This window comes from Lagenorhynchus albirostris, chromosome 1, assembly GCF_949774975.1.
Source record: "Lagenorhynchus albirostris chromosome 1, mLagAlb1.1, whole genome shotgun sequence".
NCBI lineage: Eukaryota > Metazoa > Chordata > Mammalia > Artiodactyla > Delphinidae > Lagenorhynchus > Lagenorhynchus albirostris.
Window position 1 is genome coordinate 26,689,982 of NC_083095.1, and position 25,328 is coordinate 26,715,309.

Consider the following 25,328-nt stretch of genomic DNA (forward strand, 5'->3'; position numbering starts at 1 on the left):
TGCGCGTCCGGAGCCTGTGCTCCGCAACGGGAGAGGCCACAACAGTGAGAGGCCCACGTACCGCAAACAAAACAAAACAAAAACAAAACAAAAACAGAAGAGGAGGAAAGAAGAGCGGGCATTTCTCACTAGGTCAGAGAATCCTGGAGGGCACGGGCTGTCTCACTCATCACCGTCGGCATGGGAGCAGCACGAGCCGCAGGAGGCGCTGCATGAAGACCCCCTGGCTCTCCTCAGTGGAACTCACCTCCAAGGCGCTGGGAGGAGGCCCTGGACCGTGGCTTCTCATCTCTGTTCCTGGAGATTCATCTTCTCCTTTGAGATGACTCGTCAATTGCCCACCCCCACCAAGTACCAGAAGACGAGCAGTCTCTTCCCAGGTGAGAATACTCCTCACTGATGACCTCAAGGAACTGGATGTGATTTTATTAAGGAAACCAGCAGGTTCCCTCACAGGTGCCCAGAGATCTGTTTAATGTCACTGCTGAATGAGCGTCCATGGATGGTTCAGGGCAATCATTTCGTGGAGTCTCCCCACCCACTGGTTATTCTAAGTTCAAAGGAGCAGCCTTAACTAGCCAACCAAGTAATTCCCTGAGCAAAGATAATTCTAGAAACTAGTTATATGTAACATATGATTCCTATTGCCTAATGGATTCTAAACATTCACATACAGTGAAATGGACTAAGTCGAGTGTGAAGTGGAACATATGAACTGATTTTCCACTACTGGACTCAGGCACAGTATGCCACTCAGGCATAACTGCATGGAAAACAGATTTATGCCAGGGAAGAGGCATACCTCCTAGAAGGTAACATCAAGTACACTCTGACAAGAAAGGGTTTTATGCGTCAAACCTCTGGAGCCAAAATTAAGGCCAATTCACAAATTTCACATTCCAAGTTTGTGAAGGGGAAAAGAATAGTAGGGGTATTCTCTGAAAACAGTATCTTTCTTCTCCCCTTCCTTAATGAAATTGTATTAAGCCTCCCGTCAGTAATGCCAGCACTCTATCTTACACACCTGGGAACTGACATTGACACAACCAACCTGTGCAAGGAGATGCCAGCACAGCGGAGGGTCGCACCATTTGTTACAGCTCAGAGGCCAAGAGCAAGGACGCTGGAGCCAAGACCTGCATTCAAAGCCCGGTGCTGAGCTACGCTGCGTTAGTAATAGAGTGGTGAGCACAGCTGCCTTCCAAATCCTGATGTTGTCATTTACTAGCTGTGTGACTTTTGGCAAGGTTACCTTTCTTTGCCTTAGTCTGCTCATCTTTAAAATGGGGATAACGAACAACTGAAATGTCCTTTAACAGGTGACTAGATAACCAAAATGTGCTATGTCCATATATTAGCAATAAAAATGAACAGGGTAATGATACATGCAACAAGCTGGATGCATCTCAAAATCATTCCAGTGAGCGGAAAAAGCCAAACACAGAAGCGTACAAACATATGATTCAATGTGTATAAAATTCTAGAAACTACAAAAAAAACAAAAAAACAGATCATAGCTGCCTGGAGGGGCAGAGGAAGGGTGGACTGGCAAGGGGCATGAGAAACTTCTGGGGGTGATGGAAATGTCTTGTATATTTATGGTGGTGGAGATTTAACTGGGTATATACATGTATAAAAATTCACACTGTGTACTTTGAATGGATGCAGTCTACTGTATGCAAATTAGAACTCAATAAAACTGATTTGAAGGAACTTTCCCATAGATTTGTTTTGTGAATTAAATGAGAAAAAAGAAGTACTACACAACGCGGTAAATGTTTGGTAATACTGGTGATGGCAGTGATGCTGGTGGACACCACAGTATGACAGCAGAGTGTGTGTTCCCTTGAGAGTCAGAAGATCAGAGCTTCCCTTTGAGTCCTGAGATTCTGTATAATAATCTGTAAAGCTCAATCTCTTAACACGTCAAATGGCAGGTTTGGACAAGGTGGCCTATAGACTTGCTTAAAACTGCATCAATTTGGGACTTCCCTGGTGGCGCAGTGGTTAAGAATCCTCCTGCCAATGCAAGGGACACGGGTTTGATCCCTGGTCTGGGAAGATCCCACATGCCGCAGAGCAACTAAGCCCGTGCGCCACAACTACGGAGCCTGCGCTCTAGAGCCCGCAGGCCACAGCTACTGAGCACACGTGCCGCAACTACTGAAGTCCGCGCACCTAGAGCCTGTGCTCCGCAACAAGAGAAGCCACCACAATGAGAAGCCCGAGCACCACAACGAAGAGCAGCCGCTGCTCGCCACAACTAGAGAAAGCCCGTGCGTAGCAATGAAGACCCAACACAGCCAAAAATAAACAAATAAATAAATAAATTTACCAAAAAAACCCCTGCAACAATTTGATTCTAACGTGATGATGTCACAATGGCGGCCAGCACAACCTTCTAATAATGCATTTGTGATGTGTGTAAACTTCAGTATTCAGAGGGTTTTGCTGTAATATTTAACAGGTACTCCTTGAAATGGAGCATGTTCACACACTGAAAAAAAATGGAGAAGGTGGGATTTCAGAGGTCCTTTGAGGGGAGCTGGAAAGAGGTCCAAGGTGGGGTGGGGAGAGGTGTGGAGAAAAGTCCCAGTTGAATAAACCTTCTGTAGACCATGAACTGAATGAGCACCTCAGATTCATCAGCATCACAATTTCCAAGCACACTGCGCCTTAACCACCAAACAGCTCTGTTCATGTCTGGCAGGGACCTGCCTCCTTGAGTCCAGGGAACATCCTCCTGGGTGGTTGCCCTGCTGCCCTATGCAACCAATGGCTGAAGCAACAGAGTGTTTGTGAGGACAGGCCAACCCAGAGGGTGGCAGTAGCCACCAATCACTGAGCATCACAGCTGCCAGTGTAGCACTGGCAGAGGACATCCTAGGAACACATCTGGGAAAGCAGACTCTGGTAAAAGAAGTGCAGGATACCTTGTTGAACAGGGCCGCTGGGAATTATTAGTGGGTGGAGAAGTTTGGCAGCTGAGAGGAATTTAGTGAGCAGAGTTAAGGAGGAATATCTGGCAAAAAGAAATGAGCTTGTCAATAAGAGATAATGGAAAAGCGAAGTGCTGAAGAACAATGGGAGCAGCGGGCCCAGGAGCTCTTACTAACTCCTAGAGTGCAGGCTGAATTCCTGACCTCCAGAGACTCCCTTTCTACCTTCAAACCCCTTTGGAAGGAGATGAGGCAGAAGTACTCTTGCACACAACTCCCCCTCCAGTCTTCAATCCTGGCTTTGGAGGCACTACAGCAGGGTTGTCAAACTTCAATGTGCGAAATATTTATCCAGGGAGCTTACTTAAATTAATGCAGATCACTGGGCCCCAACTCCAGCTTCTGTTTTGTGGGTGGCCTGGGAATCTGTATTTTAACCACCATCCCAGAATATTTCACGATTGTCCTACATGATCCTCGCCCTAATCCTGTGAGGTAGCTAAGGCACAGAGAATCATCCACGTTCTACAGACTTAATTCTCTCCTCCACTCTGTAGTTGCAAGCAAAGGTTATTTAATAGAAGGCTTTGGGACTCCACTTCTAGCCACGAGAGAATAACTGTTACCAGACTTGCCTTCCGGCTATAAACGATTAGCAAACTGGAAAAAATACAAGATACAACTGTTTTCACACAGTGGACAAGAGGTAGCACAGAACTGTGATCCCCAAGGGAAGGGAAACAAATGAAGTGGGCCCTGCAGTCACCCTGGCTTCTGCCTGAGATGCTTCCTGGACACTGGCACAGGGGTGGGGAACCCCAAGTGGAGCATGGGGAGGGAGGTCTGGCTGAGCTGAGGAGGCAGAGGTCAAAGTTTAGGGGGCTAAGGCGGCTGGAATTTGAGAAGCCACCTAGGTGTTCATCAGTAGATGAATGGATAAGAAAGATACGGTATATATATATACAGTGGAATATTACTCAGCCATGAAAAAAGGGAAATCTTGCCATTTGTGAAAACATGGATGGACCCGGAGGGTATTACGCTAAGTGAAATAAGTCAGACAGAGGAAGACAAATACCATATGATCTCACTTATGTGCAGAATCTAAACACCAAAACAAACACAAAACAAAAACTGACTCACAGATACAGAGAATAAACAGGTGATTGCCAGAGCAGGGGTGGGTGAGGTGAAATAGGGAAAGAGGATTAAGAGGTACAAACTTCCAGTTATAAAATAAATAAGCCACAGGGAAGTAATACACAGACAGCATAAGGAATATGGTCAATAAAACTGTAATAACTTGTATGGGGACAGATAGATTTATCATGAAGATCATTTCATTAATGTATGCAAATGTCAAATCAGTACATAGTACACCTGATCCAGCATAATATTGTACATCAACTATATTTCAATTTAAAAAAAAGAAAAGAAACAATGGCTACAATTATCTGCATCTGATGAAAACCATAAATGCACAGACTCAAGAAGTTCAAGTAGGATAAACACAAAGTAAACCACAACAAGGCCCATCATAACCAAATTGCTGAGAATAACAAATAAGCAGAAATAAGTCTTAAAAGCAGGAGAAAAAGATATACTGCATACAGGGGCACAAACATAAGGAGGACCACTGAGCTCTCCTTAGACACAGTGCAAGCTAGAGGACAATGAACTAAGTATCTAAAATGCTCAAAGGAAAAACAGAGTTGCCAGCCCAGACTTCTGTATCTGGTGAAAAGTAAAGACATTTTCAGACAAACAAGGCTGAGACAATTTGTTGCCAGAGGACCTGCTCTACAAAAAAGATGTTAAATGAAGCGCTTCAGGCACAAGGAAAATGATACAAGATGGAAACTGAATTCTGCACAAAGGAATAGTGTGGAAATGGTAAATATGTGGGTTCAAAAAGAGGCTTTGATCATTTAGGTCTTGAAGATAACCTCCACTCTAGTAGGTTTCTTGTAAAAGTACACACAAACTTTACCTTTTCTCTTGAGTTTCTGAACACAGGTTTCAGCTGTGACATGGCTGCTGGACATGTAAGTGCTGTTTCTCCCTCATTTACAATGTCAGCCTTTAACTGGCTACTGTGTGTAGTGCATGAGAGATGCAAAGATAAATAAGACACAGTGTCCACTATCAAGGAGCTTAGAGCCTGGTTGGAAGAACAATCAAGCCAATAAAGAATTAAAGTGTGATAATCACGTAGCTCTGTGACCATGGGCAACTTAACTTCTCTGTACTTTAGTCTCCTTAACTATAAAATATGGATAATAGGGCTTCCCTGGTGGCGCAGTGGTTGGGAGTCCGCCTGCCGATGCAGGGGACATGGGTTCATGCCCCGGTCCGGGAGGATCCCACATGCCGCGGAGCGGCTGGGCCCGTGAGCCATGGCCTCTGAGCCTGCGCGTCCGGAGCCTGTGCTCCGCAACGGGAGAGGCCACAACGGTGAGAGGCCTGTGTACTGCAAGGAAAAAAAAAAAAAATATATGGATAATAATAGTACTGCCTCATAGGGTTGTTGTGAAATGAAACGCTTTAACATCTATAAAGTGGTGGGACAGTGCCTGAGATATAATAAACACCTGATAAGTATTAGCTATTGTTGCCATGGTGGTGTGTTACAATGGAAGTTTGCCCAGGAGGTTGCCGGTACAGAGAAAGAACATCAGACTCAGAGAAAGGCTGGGATGGAAGGGAAGACATTTCAGAGGAGGTGATGCTTCCAGCTGAGTTTTGAAGGACAAAGAGGATTAGTGGATAAAGAAGGTGGGGTATTCTAGGCAGGGGCAGGAGCACTTAGCAAGGCGCAGAGATGCAAAACAAAAGGCTAGCATGAGGCCACAGGGGATGTTTCCAGTAAGCCTGCAGCAAATGGCGCCTTAACTGTAGCTCAGGAAATGCTCTGGGACGTCTCTGGAAGCCCTTCTGACTTCCCCAAGGACATCTTACCTCCTCCCTCATCTGATCCATCCAGGCTCTGCTGTCTGAGGCGGTGACTGCCCCCAAAAAGAAGGAAAGGAAAGCAGAAAGTGAAAACCCTATATTGTCATTGCTTCCATTCTTTCTCTAGATGAAAATGCTTCTGGACCCACTCCCTCCACCAACGTGGTCAGACTTGATTTGGCAGCTGGTCTGCCACGTACGGCCACACGAGCCATGGGGTGCTACATCCCACAGGCAGCGTCACCCCGACCAGGACGGGATGCTCCATCCACCCCGCAGCTATGAGATCCATGGCCCTACCTTCCCATTCCATCTTTACCCAGAAACCTTCCTTCTTTCTTTTTGATATAAGTCTTAGGGGAAGGGGCTAGGTTTAGAAGGCTGGAGTTGCTTCTGCCCATCTGCATCAGTAAAGCAGAACCCATGGGTCAGTACTCTTGATACCTGAACATACAATTCTAAAAACCACGCAGCGGGAGATACGACATGAGCATCAATGCCAGAGTCCAGCCCTTCAGCTGAGGACGCCGCATTAACCGAACCCTTGACTAGTGTTCCTAACTCCAGCCCCAGCCCGTGGCCAACTTCCTGCTGTCTGTCTTTGAATGCTGTGTTCAATAAAGGCTGAACAGATGAGCACCACCCAGACTGCACTGTTGACTATGGTCACCACAGGATGTTGTAAGAATACTGGAAACATACTCTTCTATCTCTTCAGAAGCCCTCCTTCCTGACCTGAAAAAAAGAGAGACAAGGTTTATGAGAACCCTCTAGTCTCCTGCGCTGACATGGCCTGCTGGAGGGGGTTTCAAAAGTGGGAGCAAATTAGCATAACCCAAGCACTTTATTTGTCTAGATTCCTCTTTATAGACCAAGGCCCACAACCAGTGTAAGAAAATTACAGTAATGCCTTCCTATGGCCTTATTTCAGCATGACTCCAACTTAAGTTGTTGAGCTTAAGTGCAAGTTGAGTGAGAAGCTCAAAACGCAAAAGGGTATAGATGACATGGTGCCTTCCTTTCAACAGTTAACTGACCAATTTACAGAGCACTTCCTTAGGACTGAGGCCTTGGGTCTTATCTGAAGCTGCTGTGCTAACATGTGTATCTTCCCGTGAGCAAAAGGGGACGAACTAGCCGCTCAGTTCAGGCCTGACTTTCTGTCTCCTCCACGTGAAGGACTGGAAGGCCCTGTGAGTGATGGTGGGCAAGTACGACATTCCACGAGCAGGAAGTCTGTTTGCACAGTCGCTATGTGAGGTCCTGGTTCCCCAAGCTGAACGTGTGTAAGAACCATCTGGGAAGCTTGTCAGACGTGGAGATTGCTGGACCCAGCAACGAGAGACTTCTGGATCAGTTGGTCTTGGGGGGGGGTGGGGAGCCCAGGAATATGCATCTTAAACCAATTCCCAGTAATTCTAATCCAAGAGGGTCACTACTGATACTCTGAGAAACACTGATCTTAAGTCTTCTAAATGAGATCTGCTAAACGCTGAAGATTTTTAAAGTTGGGTGTGGGTTACACGGACATAACTTTCCCGTATGTGTGAAAATTTCTGTGATAACAGAGTATTCGTTTTCTATGAATTCTTTTAAGTCAGAAATCAATCACCATGATGATCGAGGGCAAAGGGTGGTGGCGGCGTCATAATGGCCAGCAGGAGGCCGAGAAGGCCTCCCAGTAAGAGCTGCATGGGGGCCAACCAGCACCTTCCGCAAAAGGCAAATAATCCCCAAAGAGTAGAATCATAAACCTAAGTCTAAATAGACTACTTCCCATGAAAGTTAGACTATAACTGCGCTGTTAAGAAAGAAAGAGACAGAGTAAAAGAAGGGAAGGAGGGAGGGAGGGAGGGAAGGAAGGAGGGAGGGAAGGAGGGAAGGAAGGTGGGAAGGAGGGAAGGAAGGTGGGAAGGAAGGCTAGAAGGAGGGAAGGAAGGTGGGAAGGAGGGAAGGAAGGAAGGAGGGAGGGAAGGAGGGAGGGAAGGCAGGAAGGAGGGAAGGAAGGAAGGAGGGAAGGAAGAAAGGAGGGAAGGAAGGCGGGAAGGAGGGAGGGAAGGAAGGAAGGAAGGAGGGTAGAAAGGATTAATTTTGGCTGAAGTCAGAGAGGGGGAAGTGAGCAGGTAGGTAAAGTTGGAAGAACAGTATGGAACAACTCTGAGGGGACCTCCTAGGCTGCAGTTTTCAACTCTTAAAGGGCCAACTGAAGAGACGGAGCAACTAGGGGTAGAGGGGCGAGTGGGACCTTCAGGGCAGCAGGTGGGGCACAAAGATAAACTGCATCGGGTACCCAGGGCATCCCCACCGTGGTGATGGCAGATTACCCAGGTTTATGACCTGTTCTAAGTCAAAGTCAAAGGAATCCTGAACGCAGCCCCCGCCCTGGCCCCCGCCGCCAGCACGGCCGCCTTCTGTCTGTGTGGAGGGGAGGCTCTGCTCCCGGCTTGAGTTCCCAGGGACCACTGCCTCTAACTGTCCTGGTGAGGCTTAACTCCGAACCCACTGTCCGAATGAGCCAGTCCTATGTCACTAGGGGCAGAAGAGCTTGGATGGAAACGGGGGTCACAGAAGAATAACGGGATTCAAGAGGCTGGGCAGCCCAGGCCGGCGCCTTCTGTTGCGCGGAAGGGGCAGCTCCCTCTCTGACCACCCTCGGCAGGTAGGACAGAATCCTTCCTTCCTAAGCCACGTGCTGGGGCAAAAGGAGCGGTGATTCTGTCTGAAGGAAACAATAATGACAACACTACTCTTCTGGGGGAAGGCTGATGAATTGCCATTGATCCACTCATCATCCGAACAGGGGCTGAGGTCCATCTTCAGCATAATTGCCGCTGAGCCCACAGCCTGCTCCCTGTCACCCTGGGGGGGCCCAGGGTCCTCCCGCAGCAGGGAAGGAGCAAGAACAAGAGACAGCCCTCAAGGATGGAGGGCACGGATGCCCCACGGGGCGTTCTGTCTGTCTGTCTGCCTGTCCGTCTGTCTCTCAATCTCTCTGCTAGAAAGAGCAGGTTCTGGGAGAGCCTTCTGCTCGGGAGATGGAAAGCCTAGTGGGAACTTGGGCGGGGCCCTGGAGAAACATCAGGAAACACTGCCTTTGAAGCAGTTGGCCACTTCTGGGCTGTCCCTAGCTTGCAGATAAGTTTGGGCGGCACCACACCGCTGCTTATTTTGGTTTGGTTTAATTTTTTTTCTGTTTTAACATTAATTTGTTGTCCAGATTGGGAGATTTTGTACAAAAAAGTCCGGATTTCTGAATTCTTCAGATACAAACCCTGGCCACACTGGGCCTGCATTCCCACGAGGAAAAACTCAGGGAAGCTGGGCTGTGCCCCACCCCCTCCAAGCCTGAGCTCCCACCCTCCCTGGCACCTGGGGGTCCCTACTAGCTCTTTACCGCTGAACCTGCACTGCTGCTTTTCTTACAGAAGTTAAGAGGCTAGTGAAGTATTTCCTGTAGCTCTGCCGCTACCAAAAGCGAGAAAGCAAAAGGAAGTGGGAAGCATGCTTTAGGAGAAGAGGCAGAGAGTACATTTCTTTATAGAACTGTGAATATGCAAATAACTTGTCTATGTATCTCAGTGATATAATTTAACGTGCTATTTTGAAATAATCCCCCACTCCACAGATTTATACTTTACCTGTCTAGTCCCCAAACGCACCTCAGACCATGCAGTGACATGGAACCTAGCATAAGGATTTTCAAACCACAGGTCATGAACAATTAGTGAGCCATGAAATCAATTTAGAGGATCACCAACAGCCTTTATTTTTTGTCTTTTTTTTTTTCCAATAGCAAAGAACAGTGAAGAGAGTGTACTGCAAATAGTAAGGATAAATGTTACATAAAATTTTTTTCAGTTTTATATACAGAAATACCCAGTCACGATGCAGAGCGCATTTTTAAATTGCTGGTGACAGGTTAAAAAATAATGAAAACCTGGTGGTCTATCATTGCCCAGCAGGGTAGGTAACCCAAGAAGGATGTGGGCTAAAGCCCCGCCTCCCACAGACTGTGTAGGTCGGTGGAGGCTGAGGGAGAGGACTGCAGGTTCTGGGTCATCACACACTTCCGGGGAAACGGTGTGAGCTGGCCCAGGCCTATGGCAGGAGGACTGCCAGCTCCACCCTGGGCTTCTGGTCTCTTACTGCCCCCCGTGGCCCACATGACTGTTTCCCCAGAAGTGGCCGTTAGAGGGTTTGGGAACCTGACAATTCTAATACTGGCGAGACCAATGTACAGAGATAGGGCACTTTTGGGGAGCCTGCAGAGACTTTCATGTCTATCAACATTAGCTCTGGAAAAGAGGCAAAGCAGGCTTCAGGAGCACCGTCTTATATATACCGATAGATTGGGACAGTGGGCACCAACCCACCAAAGCGCTGTGTGCTTTGTCCACAGAGCTGGTTAGTGACGATGCTGAAACGAGAATCCTTATCTCCCAAACCCACTGCCCCAAGCCCTTTCAAAAGCAGATACCCGCTGATTTTTAGATGTCCTCCGGGCACCCTGACATCTGGTTGGATTTACTGTGCTCACAGGTTTTCCATACTTACAGGAGGCAACAGATAGCTAATTGAAAGCTGGAGAGAATCCTTTACACCAGGAGTTCTTAACCAGTGGTGCACAAGAGAATCACACCTGGGAAGCTTCTGCAGCACCCGTGTGCTAGGCTGCATCACAGGCCCCCTGAGGTAGTAATTTCTAGAAATGAAGCCCAGTCACGTATGTGAGAACCACTGCCCGAAACCTCATCTCAGAGAGTAGACTGAACTCTCTGTCGCTAAGCAGCAGAATGTAAGCCTTGCTGCATTGTCCTTCCGAGTTGCCTACTTTCTTCTTACAGAAGCGTTCACGAACTCTGACTTGACCTACAGGCTGAGGGGAGGAAGGAAACGGCCTCACAGACTGAAGGCTCCATTCCGAGTGACTCTGAGTTGGCCCTCCTGAAACTCAGGATTCTGTGTTGCTCATAAAAGCTCAGCAGGTGCCGTCCACCGGGGGAGGCCCAGAAGCAATTCAGATCTGATTAGAGATGCTTGTTCAATATTCAAAATGTAAAACATAGAGGTTGCTGAACCAGCACTTTGAAAAGTTAATTAAATGCCAGGTTTCTTTTCAAGAGCTACTCCATCACTTGCTGATTACTTTGGCCATTTTGAAGAACAAAGCTTTAACTTCGGACACTGAGAGTAAGCGTCCTCCCTCACCTCCCACCTTGTGGACACGGGGTGTTAGGAGTAAGGGCATCCTGGCCTCCTGCTTTGCAGCAAGGGATGCGCCGGACCTGGTCAGTGACTTGACAAGAGGGGAACCACGGCCCTCTCTGTGTGGTGCTTTCCAAGTCGCTAAGATCTCTCAGCCTCACGTGAAGCCGTCTGTTCTTTAAACATGTGGAGACTTCAAGGGTAAGGGCGTTGTCTCATTATCCTCACCTTCCTTTAAAGCCCAGTCCTTCAGTTCTGCACTCAACCAGTCCCCTCCTGGTGTTCACCCCGCTTCTCTACAATCCACACTAGGTGACTCGGCCTGGGCTCCACACATCCACCCTCGATTCTCAGGGGAGAGTCCATTCCCAGGCCCCCGCCCCCACGGCTTGTCACAGGAGGACTGATGACTGATGATAACAGTTAACAGTTACTGAGTTTGTTGGGTGCCAAGCATTGTTATTATATCATCTTATTTATATGTTACTATTATATAACACTATTATATATAGTATTATATGTTACCTTATTTAATTATCACATTATTTTGTTTAAACGTGCTCCCTTCTACAGATGAGGTGACTGGGGCTCAGAGAAGTAAAGTAACTTGCCCAAGGTCACCCACCTAGAAAGGGGTCGGGCCAGTATACAAGGCCCACTTCTTAAACCCTACATGATACAGGCATGCAGGCAGTTCTACACCGGGGGAAAGGCTCATTCTACAGACTCTGCTTCAAATTCAATTAACATTTTCCATGATGAGATGACATACTTTCAACTTACAGCAGCACTGTAGCTTCGTCAGCCTGACCATGTGGTAGTTAACGTTGGTTAATTTACAACACGACAGCTCGCGTCATGGGAGAAAGGAGAACCCACCTAGCCAGGTCACCCTTTCCTCCAGGCACTCGCTTTTTCTAACTTCTTTTGCTCAGATGCACTTCCCTTCCTTTGACGTTTACAGACCACGCTGACGTGCACTGGGCATGATTTGGTCAGTGAAGGACAAGCTTGACGGCGCTGTCACATCCTGCGCCTGCAGCCACGCAGAACCACTGCCCAATCCCGGATCCTCAGTTTTACTCTGGGGCTCAGTGGCAGAGAAGGACTGTAATGTAAGGACCCTCCCCACCTGCAGAGCCAGTCTCCTCTGCCTGCCCTGCTGCATCAGACAGAAGGCCTCAGCTGCTGCCTACACGGGTCACGTGCTGAAGGGTGAAAGGCGGCCCTAATGTAGACATCATCTTGGTTAAAATGTTGCTCTCGAGTTTAATGGAATACTGCAGAGATCTAAATGGAGATAAAGTACCATGGCTCAAAGAACAGCCAGGATGCTATCTTTATGCAGCATGACAATGTTCAGTGGTTAATTAGATACCGTTAACCTATTTTAGCAGGGGACATAACTGGGATAAATGGGGGGAAGTGTCCTTGAAGTCTCTTAATATCCACAGCACATATTGGGCCCTAGACTCACCTCCCTGCTGCAAGACAGCACAGGCTTAAAATAGAGCAAAGTGCCGGGCATCCAGAGCCCTGATGTCCTAGTGGAAGGCCCCCTGCTGGACCATCCTGCCTGGGCCACGGCCTCTAACCAGAGAGTGATGTGAAGGGTTTGGACAAATGGTTACTAGCGCAACTTGTTGCCCATGAGGGAAGAGCTAAAGCCACAGTAAGGAGCTTACAGGGCTCCCATGACAGAAAGAAGAAACTCTGCAGCCAGGGGCCAAATTCATAAACACTTAGCAAGGAGAAGTGCAGAAATGAGAGACCAGCTAAAGTGAAGCCAAAGCTACCTTATATTTTCAAAACATATCACTCCTCTGGAAGAAAAGCAGTCAAAATACCATTTTCTTGAGACGTTTTCTACCCTCATAATTCTTAAATGTCCAATAAAAATCTCACAAGTGCATCCAAACCTCATTGAGGTCAGTTTTACAAAGGCCTGGAAGAGGGGAGGTCATTTGTCCTAGATCATATAACACATCACTAGCACTGCATCTAACACCAAGGCTCTACTTTATCAACTGTGTGACCCACCAAATGAGCCTTCACAGCGGAAACCCAAATCTGAGCAGAGGAGAAGTCTGCCGTTGCCATCATGGCTACAAGGTTCATTCAGCATCAGGCAGTGGACTGCTTAACTGGGGATCCCCTGCTCTAAGATGTTCCCCAACTATAATACTGATTAAAAACCAGATATTTTTCATAAACTGATGTTTTCTTTGGCCAATACATTTCTCCTCATTGAAATCTCTCCTGAGAGCTGAAGTCTCCACTCTTTTCCCCCTCAGTTCCTAATTCTTGCCATTCATGTTTAGTGTCCAGATGTATTTGCAGGTATTGTACCTTCTCCCTTCTTTTACAGACAAACAAGAACTCCCCAGCACCCCAATTTTGGCACTTTGGGGTTTTAGGTCATATTAGAGCACATTTAGCTCCTGCTGGCATTATCAACAACAAGGTGTCTAGTAGAAAGATGAAAACCAACTTCCAAATCCTATCTGTAGACTCCCAAGCCCTATCAAATTGAAGCGATAGTGATTTACATGGCAATTCCTGGGTGAAGTTTGCCCCCTGCTGGTCAGATTCAAAATAACATCTCTGTTCCAATTCAAACTCTAAAGAAGCATTTATCAGGAGGAAAAAGGGTCGAAATGTATAGAAACAGTTTTAGTAGCTAAAAATAATTATGGGAACATATAATAATGTATGTATATTTCTGCTATGAATAAACTAAAAAGTGGTAAAGTTTAGATCTCTAGATGTTAGGTATCTCAAATGAACATTATTTTATTCAGAAACCTTATTGGGTAACTAATTACCTATTAGGCGCAAACGGGAGGTGTTGGGATTTGGGACCTTTTGCTCAGGATTTTACAATCTGGCTGGAGAAAGGAACACTGTAGAGATAACAGTAATGCCTCAAGAAGACTCACATACTGCAGTGACTGAAAGACTACTGCCACCATCCCCCCTGTTCATCTTCCAGGTGAGGAAACAGAGACGAAGAGGTGCTGAAGCGACCTCGCTACAGCCCCAAAGCTAGCTGGACACAGAGCTGGAACTAGAAACCAACAATCCCTCATCTATTGCTGGTTCTATTATGCCCTACTCTTAACAAGACAAGAGAGGTTATAGCAAAATATCATGGTAGCACTAAAGAGAGAACTGACCCGGACTTCCCTGGTGGCGCAGTGGTTGAGGATCTGCCTGCCAATGCAGGGGACATGGGTTCGAGTCCTGGTCTGGGAAGATCCCACATGCCGCAGAGCAATTAGGCCCGTGAGCCACAACTACTGAGCCTGCGCGTCTGGAGCCTGGGCTCCGCAACAAGAGAGGCCGCGACAGTGAGAGGCCCGTGCACCGCGATGAAGAGTGGCCCCCGCTCGCCGCAACTAGAGAAAGCCCTCGCACAGAAACGAAGACCCAACACAGCCAAAAATAAATTAATTAATTAATTAATTTTAAAAAATTACCAAAAAAAAAAAAAGAGAGAGAACGGACCCTTCCGGTTGGGGAAATCTGGGGAGACTTCCTAGAAGACGCGCCAACTGAAAGACTGAGCAGGCTTGCAACTGGCAGAAAAGCTACAGGAAGGATGTCCAGCTAGAGAAAACAACCTGAATAAAGATGGGAGGCAAGAAAGGCCCAGGTGTGCTGTGTGTGGCTGAAATACAGATGAGGTGGTGGCTGAAAATGAGAAGGGAATCGGAGCTGGCTGGGTGCGCAGCCAGACTGGAACAAGATGCTCTTACACATTGGTATCAACTCCAAAAACACAGACGCTGACATTGGTCTGGGACCAGGAGGGAACTATGGGGCTAGAAATTTTCACTGGGTTCCTTTTTTTCCCTTCAAGTTACTACGGCAATTTAGAGAGGACGCAATGAACGATAGGTAACTCACCGCATATCCTGTGATATAAAAGCCAGCACGGAGGGTTAAGTGGAAGAAGTTCTGTTATCCCTCCTGCTGGGGAAGGATGGGGAGGAAAAGCCTCTGGGAAGAAGTGCTATCAGGCAGTGTTTCCCAAACGTCTGCAATTTTCAAACTCTACCTTCATGAATTTTGCTGTAGCTGTGTACTTTCTGCATCTACTTTATATTTTCTTTAAGTTGATTATATTTCTTTAAGGTGATTCCTTACTTTTACTGTAATAAATTTATTTAAAAGAAAACTTTATATTCTCAGTGGAAATTTAGCATCACCAGCCATATAGAAGGTAATTATAAAAAACAACAGAATTTAAATAAAACACAAAATTTATTTTATTATAGCCACATATTGCTATTTGCCAGAAGTCTGAGCATATTCTCTCTTTGTTAAAAAGGTAGATTAGCAAGGTTACAAAGGTGTTAAGGAAAGACTAGGTGCAAACTGAGACTTTCCCATTGACATGATCCGAGGGCCTGAAAGCTGATGGGAGAGACAGTAACTTTGTGACTCACGGCCGTTCTCTGGGAAATGTGGCCATAAGGATGGAGAGTGAAATGACGTAGGATGTGGTGACCAAAACAAGCGAAATCATGGCTCCAAAAGTCAGGGGGCAAATTTTTATCAGCGTTTCTGAAAACCTTTATTTCAGTCCATTTTAAAAAAACTGAAGTATAGTGGATTTACACTGAATGGGTTGGGTCTTTTACTTCTCCTGGACAGAATTTTCTTCACTGTAATAAAGGAACCTGTAAAGATTTCTCTCCAGTCACTAACCCATTGTTTTCTCTGCCCTTTTACAGCCTGTGATCCCCCAAAAGCCCACGATTACACTGAGACTGACCCAAGTAATAAGCTGCTCGAAGGGCAGGTGGTGCCTGCCGTTAGAGGGGCCCCCCTCCAGCTGCCGGAGAGCGAGGCCCCCAGGGCCGGGCAGGGCATCATGTGGGGCAGCCTCCTGGGGACTCCCCGGTATGGATGAACCAAGGACACCCTGGCACTGCTAAACATGGCCTCTTATGCAATGACCACTGTGAAACCAGGAGAAACCTGCACAGCCCCCGGTAACCAGCCATGGGGATGGTAGATGGGACAAAAAGTAAAGTCACCGGCAGCCCCACGAGACCAGAAAAAACCTAGATTTTATGAGTGGGGCTCTATCTCCTGTGCATATTTATACCCATGTCCGCCTGGGCTGCGGCCTCTACAATTAAAACTGCTTTCAGTTACTTCTCAGTAAAGGGCTAAAAAGAAAAGGGAAGAGGCAGGTATGATGTTCACAGATGCATTTTATTTTTGAGACACTGAATCCATCAAAGGAAGAACAAGGAGATCGTTTATGTCAGGAGAATTTTCACCAATGGCTGGCTGGCGTCCCTAGTCACTCCCTGCTGGCTTTTAGCCGCTCACTCTGCGAAGCCGCGTGTCCCCCTCAGCAGACTGGCTGGCTCAGGGGACACAACTTTCCCTGAAAGTTTTTTTGTTCACTGAGATTGCTTCATATGATCAACATCTCATTTCTGCGAGAGTCCCAGAGGATTGCAGTAAAGAGAGTTTTATTCTCACAGACTCGCTGTTGCACAAATAGTGCAGTGCACGGCCTTTTCATGAACTTCAGATAAATGCATGCAGCTCTCAAGGTTTCAGGATGGCACGGCTGCAGAAAGAGAGGCACATTCTATTACACTAATTAGCTGTGTGACCTTGGGTGGGGGGGGCAAGGTGACATCTGAGGGCTTTTCTAACTCTTACGATTCTATACCTGAGCCGCTCAAAGGCCCACCCCTCATCTTCTCCACCTCTAAACCGAAGGGGCCACGCTCCATGACCTCTCAGGTCCCTCCCCGGCTCTGGGAATGACACTGACCCTGCCTCTCCCGATCCTGGCCCCCATCCTCATCTGTTCCTATTAATACCATTTCCTATTCTGATACTTCCCAGCCACCCCTTTTCCCACAGCTGGTTTATCCAGCCCTAACATTTCAATCCCTGTAATGTGCTGGTATGGAGATCCCAAAGTCAGCATGGCGGGGGAGACACACCAAAGAGGAAAGGGGAGGAAGGAAGGAGGAGGGAAAGGAAGGGGGCAAAAACCCTTTTCCCTATTCAGTCATTTCTAGAGACAACAAAGTTAACGCAAACTCTCTTCCTACTAAAGAATTTAAGACATTTTCCTCCTTGGTCCTCTCTTCTCTTTTCTTAGGTGCTGTCAAAACGGGCCACCACTCTCCCAGCTTCATGGAGAACCTCTACCTCCCCTTCACTCTCCTCTCCTAGACAGTTCACCCACTCATAACCTCCCCAGCTGCTTCCTTCCTCCTTACTATGACTCCTTTCTACTTCCTTTCCCTCTAAGCAGTTGCAAAGAGGGTATCTGTTCAGACCTGCTGAGCCTGCAAACCTCCCAAGAGGGCACCCGAGAACTCAGCCCTCTCTTCTCCAGGTCCAGGAGGACTTAAGGTCCGGGCTCAGCTGGCTCTGACTACGGGCTCTGGAGTTAGAGGGCTCAGATCAGAGGGTCACCGTTGACTGGCTCTGTGCCCTGGGGCAAGTCACTTAAACTCCGCAAAACTGGCGATGACACCACATTTTGCTTCACAGGGTTGTTAGAATCAAATAAGTTATTTCACACAAGCACAGCACTTGGCACACAGGACGTGTGAACAGTCACTGCTGCTGCCATCATTATTATTATTCTCTCTCCAGTCTCTACTCCCTGTGCCGCTAATCCTTGCTCAAGATGCTGTCTTTCTCCTCCTCAGTCCTGTAACTGAACCCCTGCCCAGAGGTGGGTGCTGGCCAGGTGTGCCCAGCCAGTGCTTCCTACTTTTTGCCTCTAGACCCCTGACGTTCCCCTGCTTCCCACATTCTTGCTGCCTCTGGCTGAACCTGTCTGGACCCCTCAGCCAACATGCCCGGCAGCCTACCCTGGAGACGTATCCTCCCAACCTGGCCGCCCATCTACACACCCCTTCCCCAAATAAGAACTATTTGGGCCGGCTCACAGAGCCTCTGCGGCAGCTGTCCACAGCCTTCCATGACAACATTAACTTAGCCTCCAGGCTTACCTCCCAGCTCTCTCATTGTGCACCCCTCTTGTGCTATCCATCTCCTGCTTTTCCTTTTTCTGCCTCCTGGTTCCCTTCGTTCACTTCAGCCACTTTTGTTTATCCCTGTCTAAAAAGCAACTTTTTCTGGCTTTCAAGTCCTTTCCAAAGGATTCCTCACATCTGAGAAGCTTCCAGAATTAGGTGAGACTGTTTTTTATGTTCCTTAGCACACCTGACCCTCTACATCACACGACGGTCTCAGCAGGACAGTCTTGTCCAGTGATTTCTGCAGCTCAGCCTGATGGGGTCGACCACAGAAAAAGCAACGTGGTACCTACCCAGAAGTCATGTCCCCTTCCTCTCGATTCAAACCCTGATTTTGCTTGGAACGGCAATGAGCCCAGCTAAAAATATTCCATTCCCTAGCCTCTTGCGCACTGAGGGGTGAGCATACACCATATTTCTGATCAGTGAGAAAGATGCAGCAGTCCCTGGAAAGCATATCCTGGCCCCTCGCCTCCAAAAGACAAATTCTTGCTAAGAAAGAGCCCTTCACCTCCACCTCCATGTCATCCTCCATTCTTCCTGCCTGGAAAACAGAAGTGAGGCCTGGAGGTACAGCAGCCATCATACAACCACGAGACATGAGCGTCATGACAAAGGCCCACATACAGTCTCATAAGAGAAAGCAATGATTTGAAATGGATACAAGAGGAGAACAATTCCCAGGCAACAACGGGTGAGTGACATCACCAAAATCTGCCAGAAGAAAAGGTGTCAAACTCAGGGGAAAAGCTGAGCAGGCCCCTCTACAACTCCATCCAGCCTAGAAAGACAAGAGCTCACTCACTATACAGAGTGGAGCTGAGACAACACTTAAGAGGAGGCCTCTACACTGAGAGAAATGGATGTCGTTTTGTATCTGCAAATACCCCAAGATCGTGCCACATCAAAAAGGCGTGCAGAAGAGGTGTGATCATGTGTCCCTTGCACCACGGGTCACACACCTGTCAACATGTCAGTGGGTCCTCGTTCCCAACACTGTAAAGCACACGCCTGGAATTCAAGGCCCTGCATGCGGGCCCTTCTCTACCTTGTCCATCTACTTCCTTTACGTCTCCAGGCGAATCCCAGGACTCAGCCCCCCGCTCTGCGCACTCCAAACACACCAGGGCACATCCATGCCTCCTCCACTGGCCCCTGTGCCTGGGAGGTCTGCCTCGCCTCAGGGTTTGTCAACTGTTTCATTTCAAGGCCACGATTCATGGACCAAAATGAATCATTTCAAGCGGCCATCTAGAAAGCCCGGTTCAGAAGGGCAAACACTCTTTCTGAGTTGTGCGGGGCCTTTGAGACCACTCAGTTCTAACGCTGAAGAGACAGAGCCCAAGGCTGCTGAGCTGGCGGCCCCAGGTGACACTGGACCTCCCCTCCTCTCTCTCCCAGTCAGCGCTCAGTGGAAAGAAATCCTGGGTACACAGGGCTTGAACATCTGGGATTTACCAGAATCGTGACATCCTACGGCTGAAAGGGGAATTTTGAGATCATCTAGTTCAAACCCCTCGGGAACCTCAACCCAAAGAGTTCACATGACCTGTGCCAAGGTCATAGGGCGGGTGGGTGGCAGGGGGACTAGCACACAGGCAGATATCCCAACTCCTAACACGTGCATGGGGAAGGGGGGGCCCTAAAGAAGGAGGGTGAGTGGAGACGGGTTCAGGAATGGCCTCCAGGGCAGATGCCCGCCCGCATTCCACGCGCACTTGGAGCTCCCGGCTCTGGGCCGAGAGCCTCCCGGACAACTCTGCCCTCGGCCTTGGAAGGAATCATGGCCTAAACCCGTAACGAGAACTGGCCCCCGAGCTGGCTGCCTGGGAATGGGTCCAGTTCTTGGAGGGCACGGCAGGCTTAGAAGCAACAGTCATTTCAATGCCTAATTGAACTTAATGATGAGCCTAATTAGGCCTTTTAACGGCGGGACTGGCATGGCTTTGGCTCGCGTCCCGACAGGCAGGCTGCGTCCTTTACGCTCACCTTCCCCTCTGGCCAGGAGGCTGGCTGCCCGGAGCCAGCTCTGCAGGCAGCTGGCTGGGGAGGCTGAGAGGCCGAGGTCAGGCATTAACCCCCTGCTGCGCTGCCCACAAGGGAACAAGACGGCCCTCGGGAACACCCGCCGAGGCTCCACCCAGTGCAAAGGCCCTCTGCCAGGGCTCCAGGGCACAAAACAGAAGGTGGCGAGGCACAAAGTACAGGAACGTGACCCCGCGGTCAGACTCACCTGGGTTCAAATCCTGCTGGCTACTTACTAGCTGTGTAAGCATGAGCAGGTGAGTTAGCCTTTCTGAACTTGCCTCCTCACCTGCTAGCGAGAATAATACCACCACCTACCTCATGGGGGTGTTCTGAGGATAAAGTAAGACAACTGTGCTTAGCACAGCACCCAGCACAAAAGCCACATTAAATGGTGTGTGTGTGTGTGTGTGTGTGTGTGTGTGTGTGTGTGTGTGTGTGTGTGTGTGTGTGTGTGTGTGTGTGTGTGTGTGTGTGTGTGTGTGTGTGTGTGTGTGTGTGTTTTCCCATCCATACAAGAGGGCTGGGCAAGACATGTGGGCTGTCCCTACGTGGTTCTGCAGTGTGGCCCCAGAAGATGGAATCTGGATCAGAGGATGGAGCTGCAAATTTCCTAAAGATGAACTGTTTAAGAAACATCGCAGAGCGGGGAGGTTGTGTGTATGTATATATGGGTACACACATATAAATACACACACATATAATCCTCCCTCCATATCCATGGGTTCTGTATCTGTAGATTCAACCAACCACAGATTGAAAATCTTTGAAAAAAAAAATCTCAAAAAGCTAACCTTTAATTTGCTACACTCCGGCAACTCTTTATATAGCACTTACAATGTATTTACAACTATTCACATTTAAGTTGTATTAAGTATCATAAGTAATCCAGAGATGATTTAAAGTATACGGGAGGATGTGTGTAGGTTATATGCAAATACCACACCATTTTGAGCATTGACGATTTTTGTATCCAGGGGTGTCCTGGAACCAATCCCCCTTGGATACTGAGGGACAACTACATATATATATTTCTGTAAGTATATCTATCGTGTAAAAATATGTTATGTATCTACTGTTGGTAAAAGATACCAATGAGGGACTTCCCTGGTGGCGCAGTGGTTAAGAATCCGCCTGCCAGTGCAGGGGACACGGGTTCGAGCCCTGGTCCGGGAAGATCCCACATGCCGCGGAGCAACTAAGTCCGTGCGCCACAACTACTGAGCCTGCACTCTACAACCAGCGAGCCACAACTACTGAGCCCACGTGCCACAACCACTGAAGCCTGTGCACCTAGAGCCCATGCTCCGCAACAAGAGAAGCCACCACAATGAGAAGCCTGTGCACCACAACGAAGAGTAGCCCCCGCTCACTGCAACTAGAGAAAGCCCATGTGCAGCAACAAAGACCCAAAGCAGCCAAAAATAATAAGTAAATAAATTTATAAAAAAAAATACTAATGAACTGTTATGAGTAGTTACTTCTAGAGAGATGACTAGGATTGGAGGAGATGGTAGTTTCAGACAAATCTAGCCTCATATCTTGTTTGAATTTTTATATCATTAAAGTCTCTTTGGTTTGCTTGTACAACTAAAACAGACTTTATAAAAAATATAAATGTTTCCACTGAATTCCCCAGCAATAGAGGGGGTTCAGGCAGACCCCAGACCAGCACTTGTAGAGACACCAGAATTTGACAGGAGATTAGACAGAAACTTCTAGTTTCAAGACCTCTGCACTAAGTGATAATCCAGAGAGACAAAGGAATATTCCATAGGACGCTGTGCTTTTTGGCTGGTGACATTTAAAGGATACTTCGGTGGGCCTGTCAGTTCCTTCCTGACCCTCCTCCTTTACAATCCTACCCCTGGTTCCCAGAAAGAACCAGCTCCAGGCATAGGAAAATTTGCACCTCTGCCAAACTAGAAACTGTAAAGGGCTAAAAGTCAAAGCCTTCACAGGACACACTAAGAACCCATTCTAGAACCACTCCTGGTTTTCAATCACAAAAATAAAACTCAAGCTAGTCAAGGAAAGCTGAAGGCCTGCAGGGGAGCTGGGAGCAGGCTCTGGATGAGGTGGGGATCGGAGCCCGTACTTTGCAGCCCTTGTGACAGGTCTCCCCTCAGGCAACTTGGGAGCAGTACTGCTGACTTCGGTCCTAAAAACACAGCTCCTGTGTGCTGTGCAGCCTTGGGCCTCAGCTGTCCTCTCCCTGGTGCACAAGCATAGGCAACAAGTTCATCTCAAGTCACTGCATGTGCCCCTCCCCATCTCCCTGGGCATCCGGTGCTCACCTCTGTTCCAGGGAGGGACTGACCAGGGCCACTTGTCAGGAAGACTGCTCCACTTTTCAGAGTGGGAAGGGAAGTATCCAAATGCTACCACACATGGGGCTTACGGGAAAAGACTGCTATCGCCTTCAATTGGGAGGCACTTGACAGAATTGCAAGATTCCAATTATTTCATAGTTAGTCATTTGCATAAGTAAATTGGTTCTGTGACACTAGACTAGCCATCCAGGGCCCTAAACTGCAATGAATATAATGTAGAACATCACTTTTATCAATCCAACTGTAAATGCATGAAAATGCCCCTTCCCTAGTCCTCAGTGGGAAAAAGGTTGTTGCATGCTTCCTCTCTCTTCCCTAGCCTATGGAATCCATAGGTACCACATCTGAAACCTTTATGATACTTTCCAAAGAGTCATGTTACGGTTATTACATGAATAAATACTGCAAGTCTCCTTTTACAGCCTGGGAAAATATCAATATCATACCTTTCATCTGCTCATAATTACTTTCATTGAGATAGGAAATTCTGGAGTACTATGCAGCCCTTAAAAATGAGGCAGTTCTTACCATATGACCCACCAATCCCACTACTGGGCATATACCCAGAGAGAACCATAATTCAAAAAGACACATGCACCCCAATGTTCACTGCAGCACTATTTACAATAGCCAGGTCATGGAAGCAACCTAAATGCCCATCGACAGACGAATGGATAAAGAAGATGTGGTACATATATACAATGGAATATTACTCAGCCATAAAAAGGAATGAAATTGGGTCATTTGTAGAGACGTGGATGGACCTAGAGACTGTCATACAGAATGAAGTGAGTCACAAAGAGAAAAACAAATATCATATATTAATGCATATATGTGGAATCTAGAAAAATGGTACAGATGAACCAGTTTGCAAGGCAGAAATAGAGACACAGATGTAGAGAACAAACGTATGGACACCAAGGGGGGAAAGTGGTGGTGGTGGGATGAATTGGGAGATTGGGATTGACATATATACATTAATATGTATAAAATAGATAACTAATAAGAATCTGCTGTATAAAAAATAAATAAAATAAAATTCAAAAATAAATAAAGAAATGAGGCAGTTCTACTCTGTATTGAGATTCTGAAAGATCACCAAGAAATACTGTAATATGATAAAAGAAAAATGCAGAATAGATATGCTACCATTTATGCTGGGATGGGTAGTAAAAGAATACATTAACTTATATTTTTGGAAAGGCATAGAGTATCTTTGGGAGGAACTCAAAAAAACTGGTGAACAGTGGCTGCCTCCAAGAATCTGGGTGCCTGGGAAGAAGAAGAAAGGGAGAGAGAAACTTCCATTTTATATCCCAGCCTTTTTTGTGTTTTGAATTCTATACTATGATTTTTAAAAATTTGTTTAAAATAAATAAAAGTAAAAATTCACTAAGAGTTTTATTGTCTCAAAAGATGACATGAAGTCACACAATGTCTAAAATGTAAGGATTTGTATTGCCTCTGCATCCTACTCTTTCTCACAATCCTCTTCAGGAAATGATTCACCTTTCTCAACTTAGTTACATTTGAGCTTTAAGGTCAAATAGACCTTATTCCATAAAAAGGCAGAATACCGTCATTCCAAAAAGGGGTTCTGTCTGCCAAAGATAGACCTGGGGGCACGTGCTAGTCAAGGGGCAGTGCTCTGTCCACATGTCCGCAGAATCAACAAATGCTCACCTTCACCTCTGCCCGTGCAGGGTGACTTGCAGTAAATACCTTACGGCTGAGGACACTTTGGGGCTGAGTAGGAAAGGACAGCTCAGCTGAGTCCTGCCATCATCTGACCCTTATTCTCATTCCTCCCTACCTAATAGCTACCAACACAAGTGTCTGAAGACAGGAAGGGTGTAAGGATCGAATGAGCTCGACAAATCACACGCTTTCCCTGTTCCGTGGGGTCAATTATTTTTCACTAGTTATTTCAATTGTACACAGTTTTGGTATTATTTATTTTGTCCTCAGATCCTACTGAATGTAAATGACTTACAGTGATAAACAACACAATTAAATTCCAATTTTCTAAAAAAGAAAACCCAAACAAACCAAAAACAACCCTGTGAATTCTCTAAGTTCACTAAAGTAAAAACTTCTTTAGCTCTTCCTCTACCATCTTTCCATCCAGGCTCTGAAAATAACTTGAGAGCAAAGCAAGAAATTCCTCGCTGGGGAGCCAACACAGAACAAACAAATGTAAGATGTACATTAAAAAGATATGCTGTTAGATGACATGACACTATACATAGAAAATCCTACAGATACCACCAGAAAACTACTAGAGCTAATCAATGAATTTGGTAAAGTAGCAGGATACAAAATTAATGCACAGAAATCTCTTGCATTCCTATACACTAACAACGAAAAATCAGAAAGAGAAATTAAGGAAACATTCCCATTTACCACTGCAACAAAAAGAATAAAATGCCTAGGAATAAACCCACCTAAGGAGACAAAAGACCTGTATGCAGAAAACTATAAGACACTGATGAAAGAAATTAAAGATGATACAAACAGATCGAGAGATACACCATGTTCTTGGATTAGAAGAATCAACACTGTGAAAATGACTATACTACCCAAAGCAATCTACAGATTCAATGCAATCCCTATCAAATTACCAATGGCATTTTTCACAGAATTAGAACAAGAAATTTCACAATTTGTATGGAAACACAAAAGACCCCAAATAGCCAAAGCAATCTTGAGAAAGAAAAATGGAGCTGGAGGAATCAGGCTCCCTGACTTCAGACTATACTACAAAGCTACAGTAATCAAGGCAGTATGGTACTGGCACAAAAACAGAAATACAGATCAATGGAACAGGATAGAAAGCCCAGAGA

General features: G+C 46.8%; 1 protein-coding gene across 3 annotated transcripts in view; it reads right to left on the bottom strand.

Annotated features, from left to right (window-relative positions):
• IFT43 (intraflagellar transport 43) overlaps window positions 1–25,328 on the bottom strand; it is a 115,146-nt gene that overhangs the window by 17,613 nt on the left and 72,205 nt on the right. For all 3 annotated transcript variants that reach the window (XM_060132978.1, XM_060132891.1, XM_060133062.1), the window contains 2 exons: window positions 6,594–6,626; window positions 5,898–5,944 (listed from right to left, as the gene is read on the bottom strand). In XM_060132978.1, coding sequence (XP_059988961.1) covers window positions 5,898–5,944; window positions 6,594–6,626 — 80 coding nt within the window. The remainder of the gene's footprint in view (window positions 1–5,897; window positions 5,945–6,593; window positions 6,627–25,328) is intronic.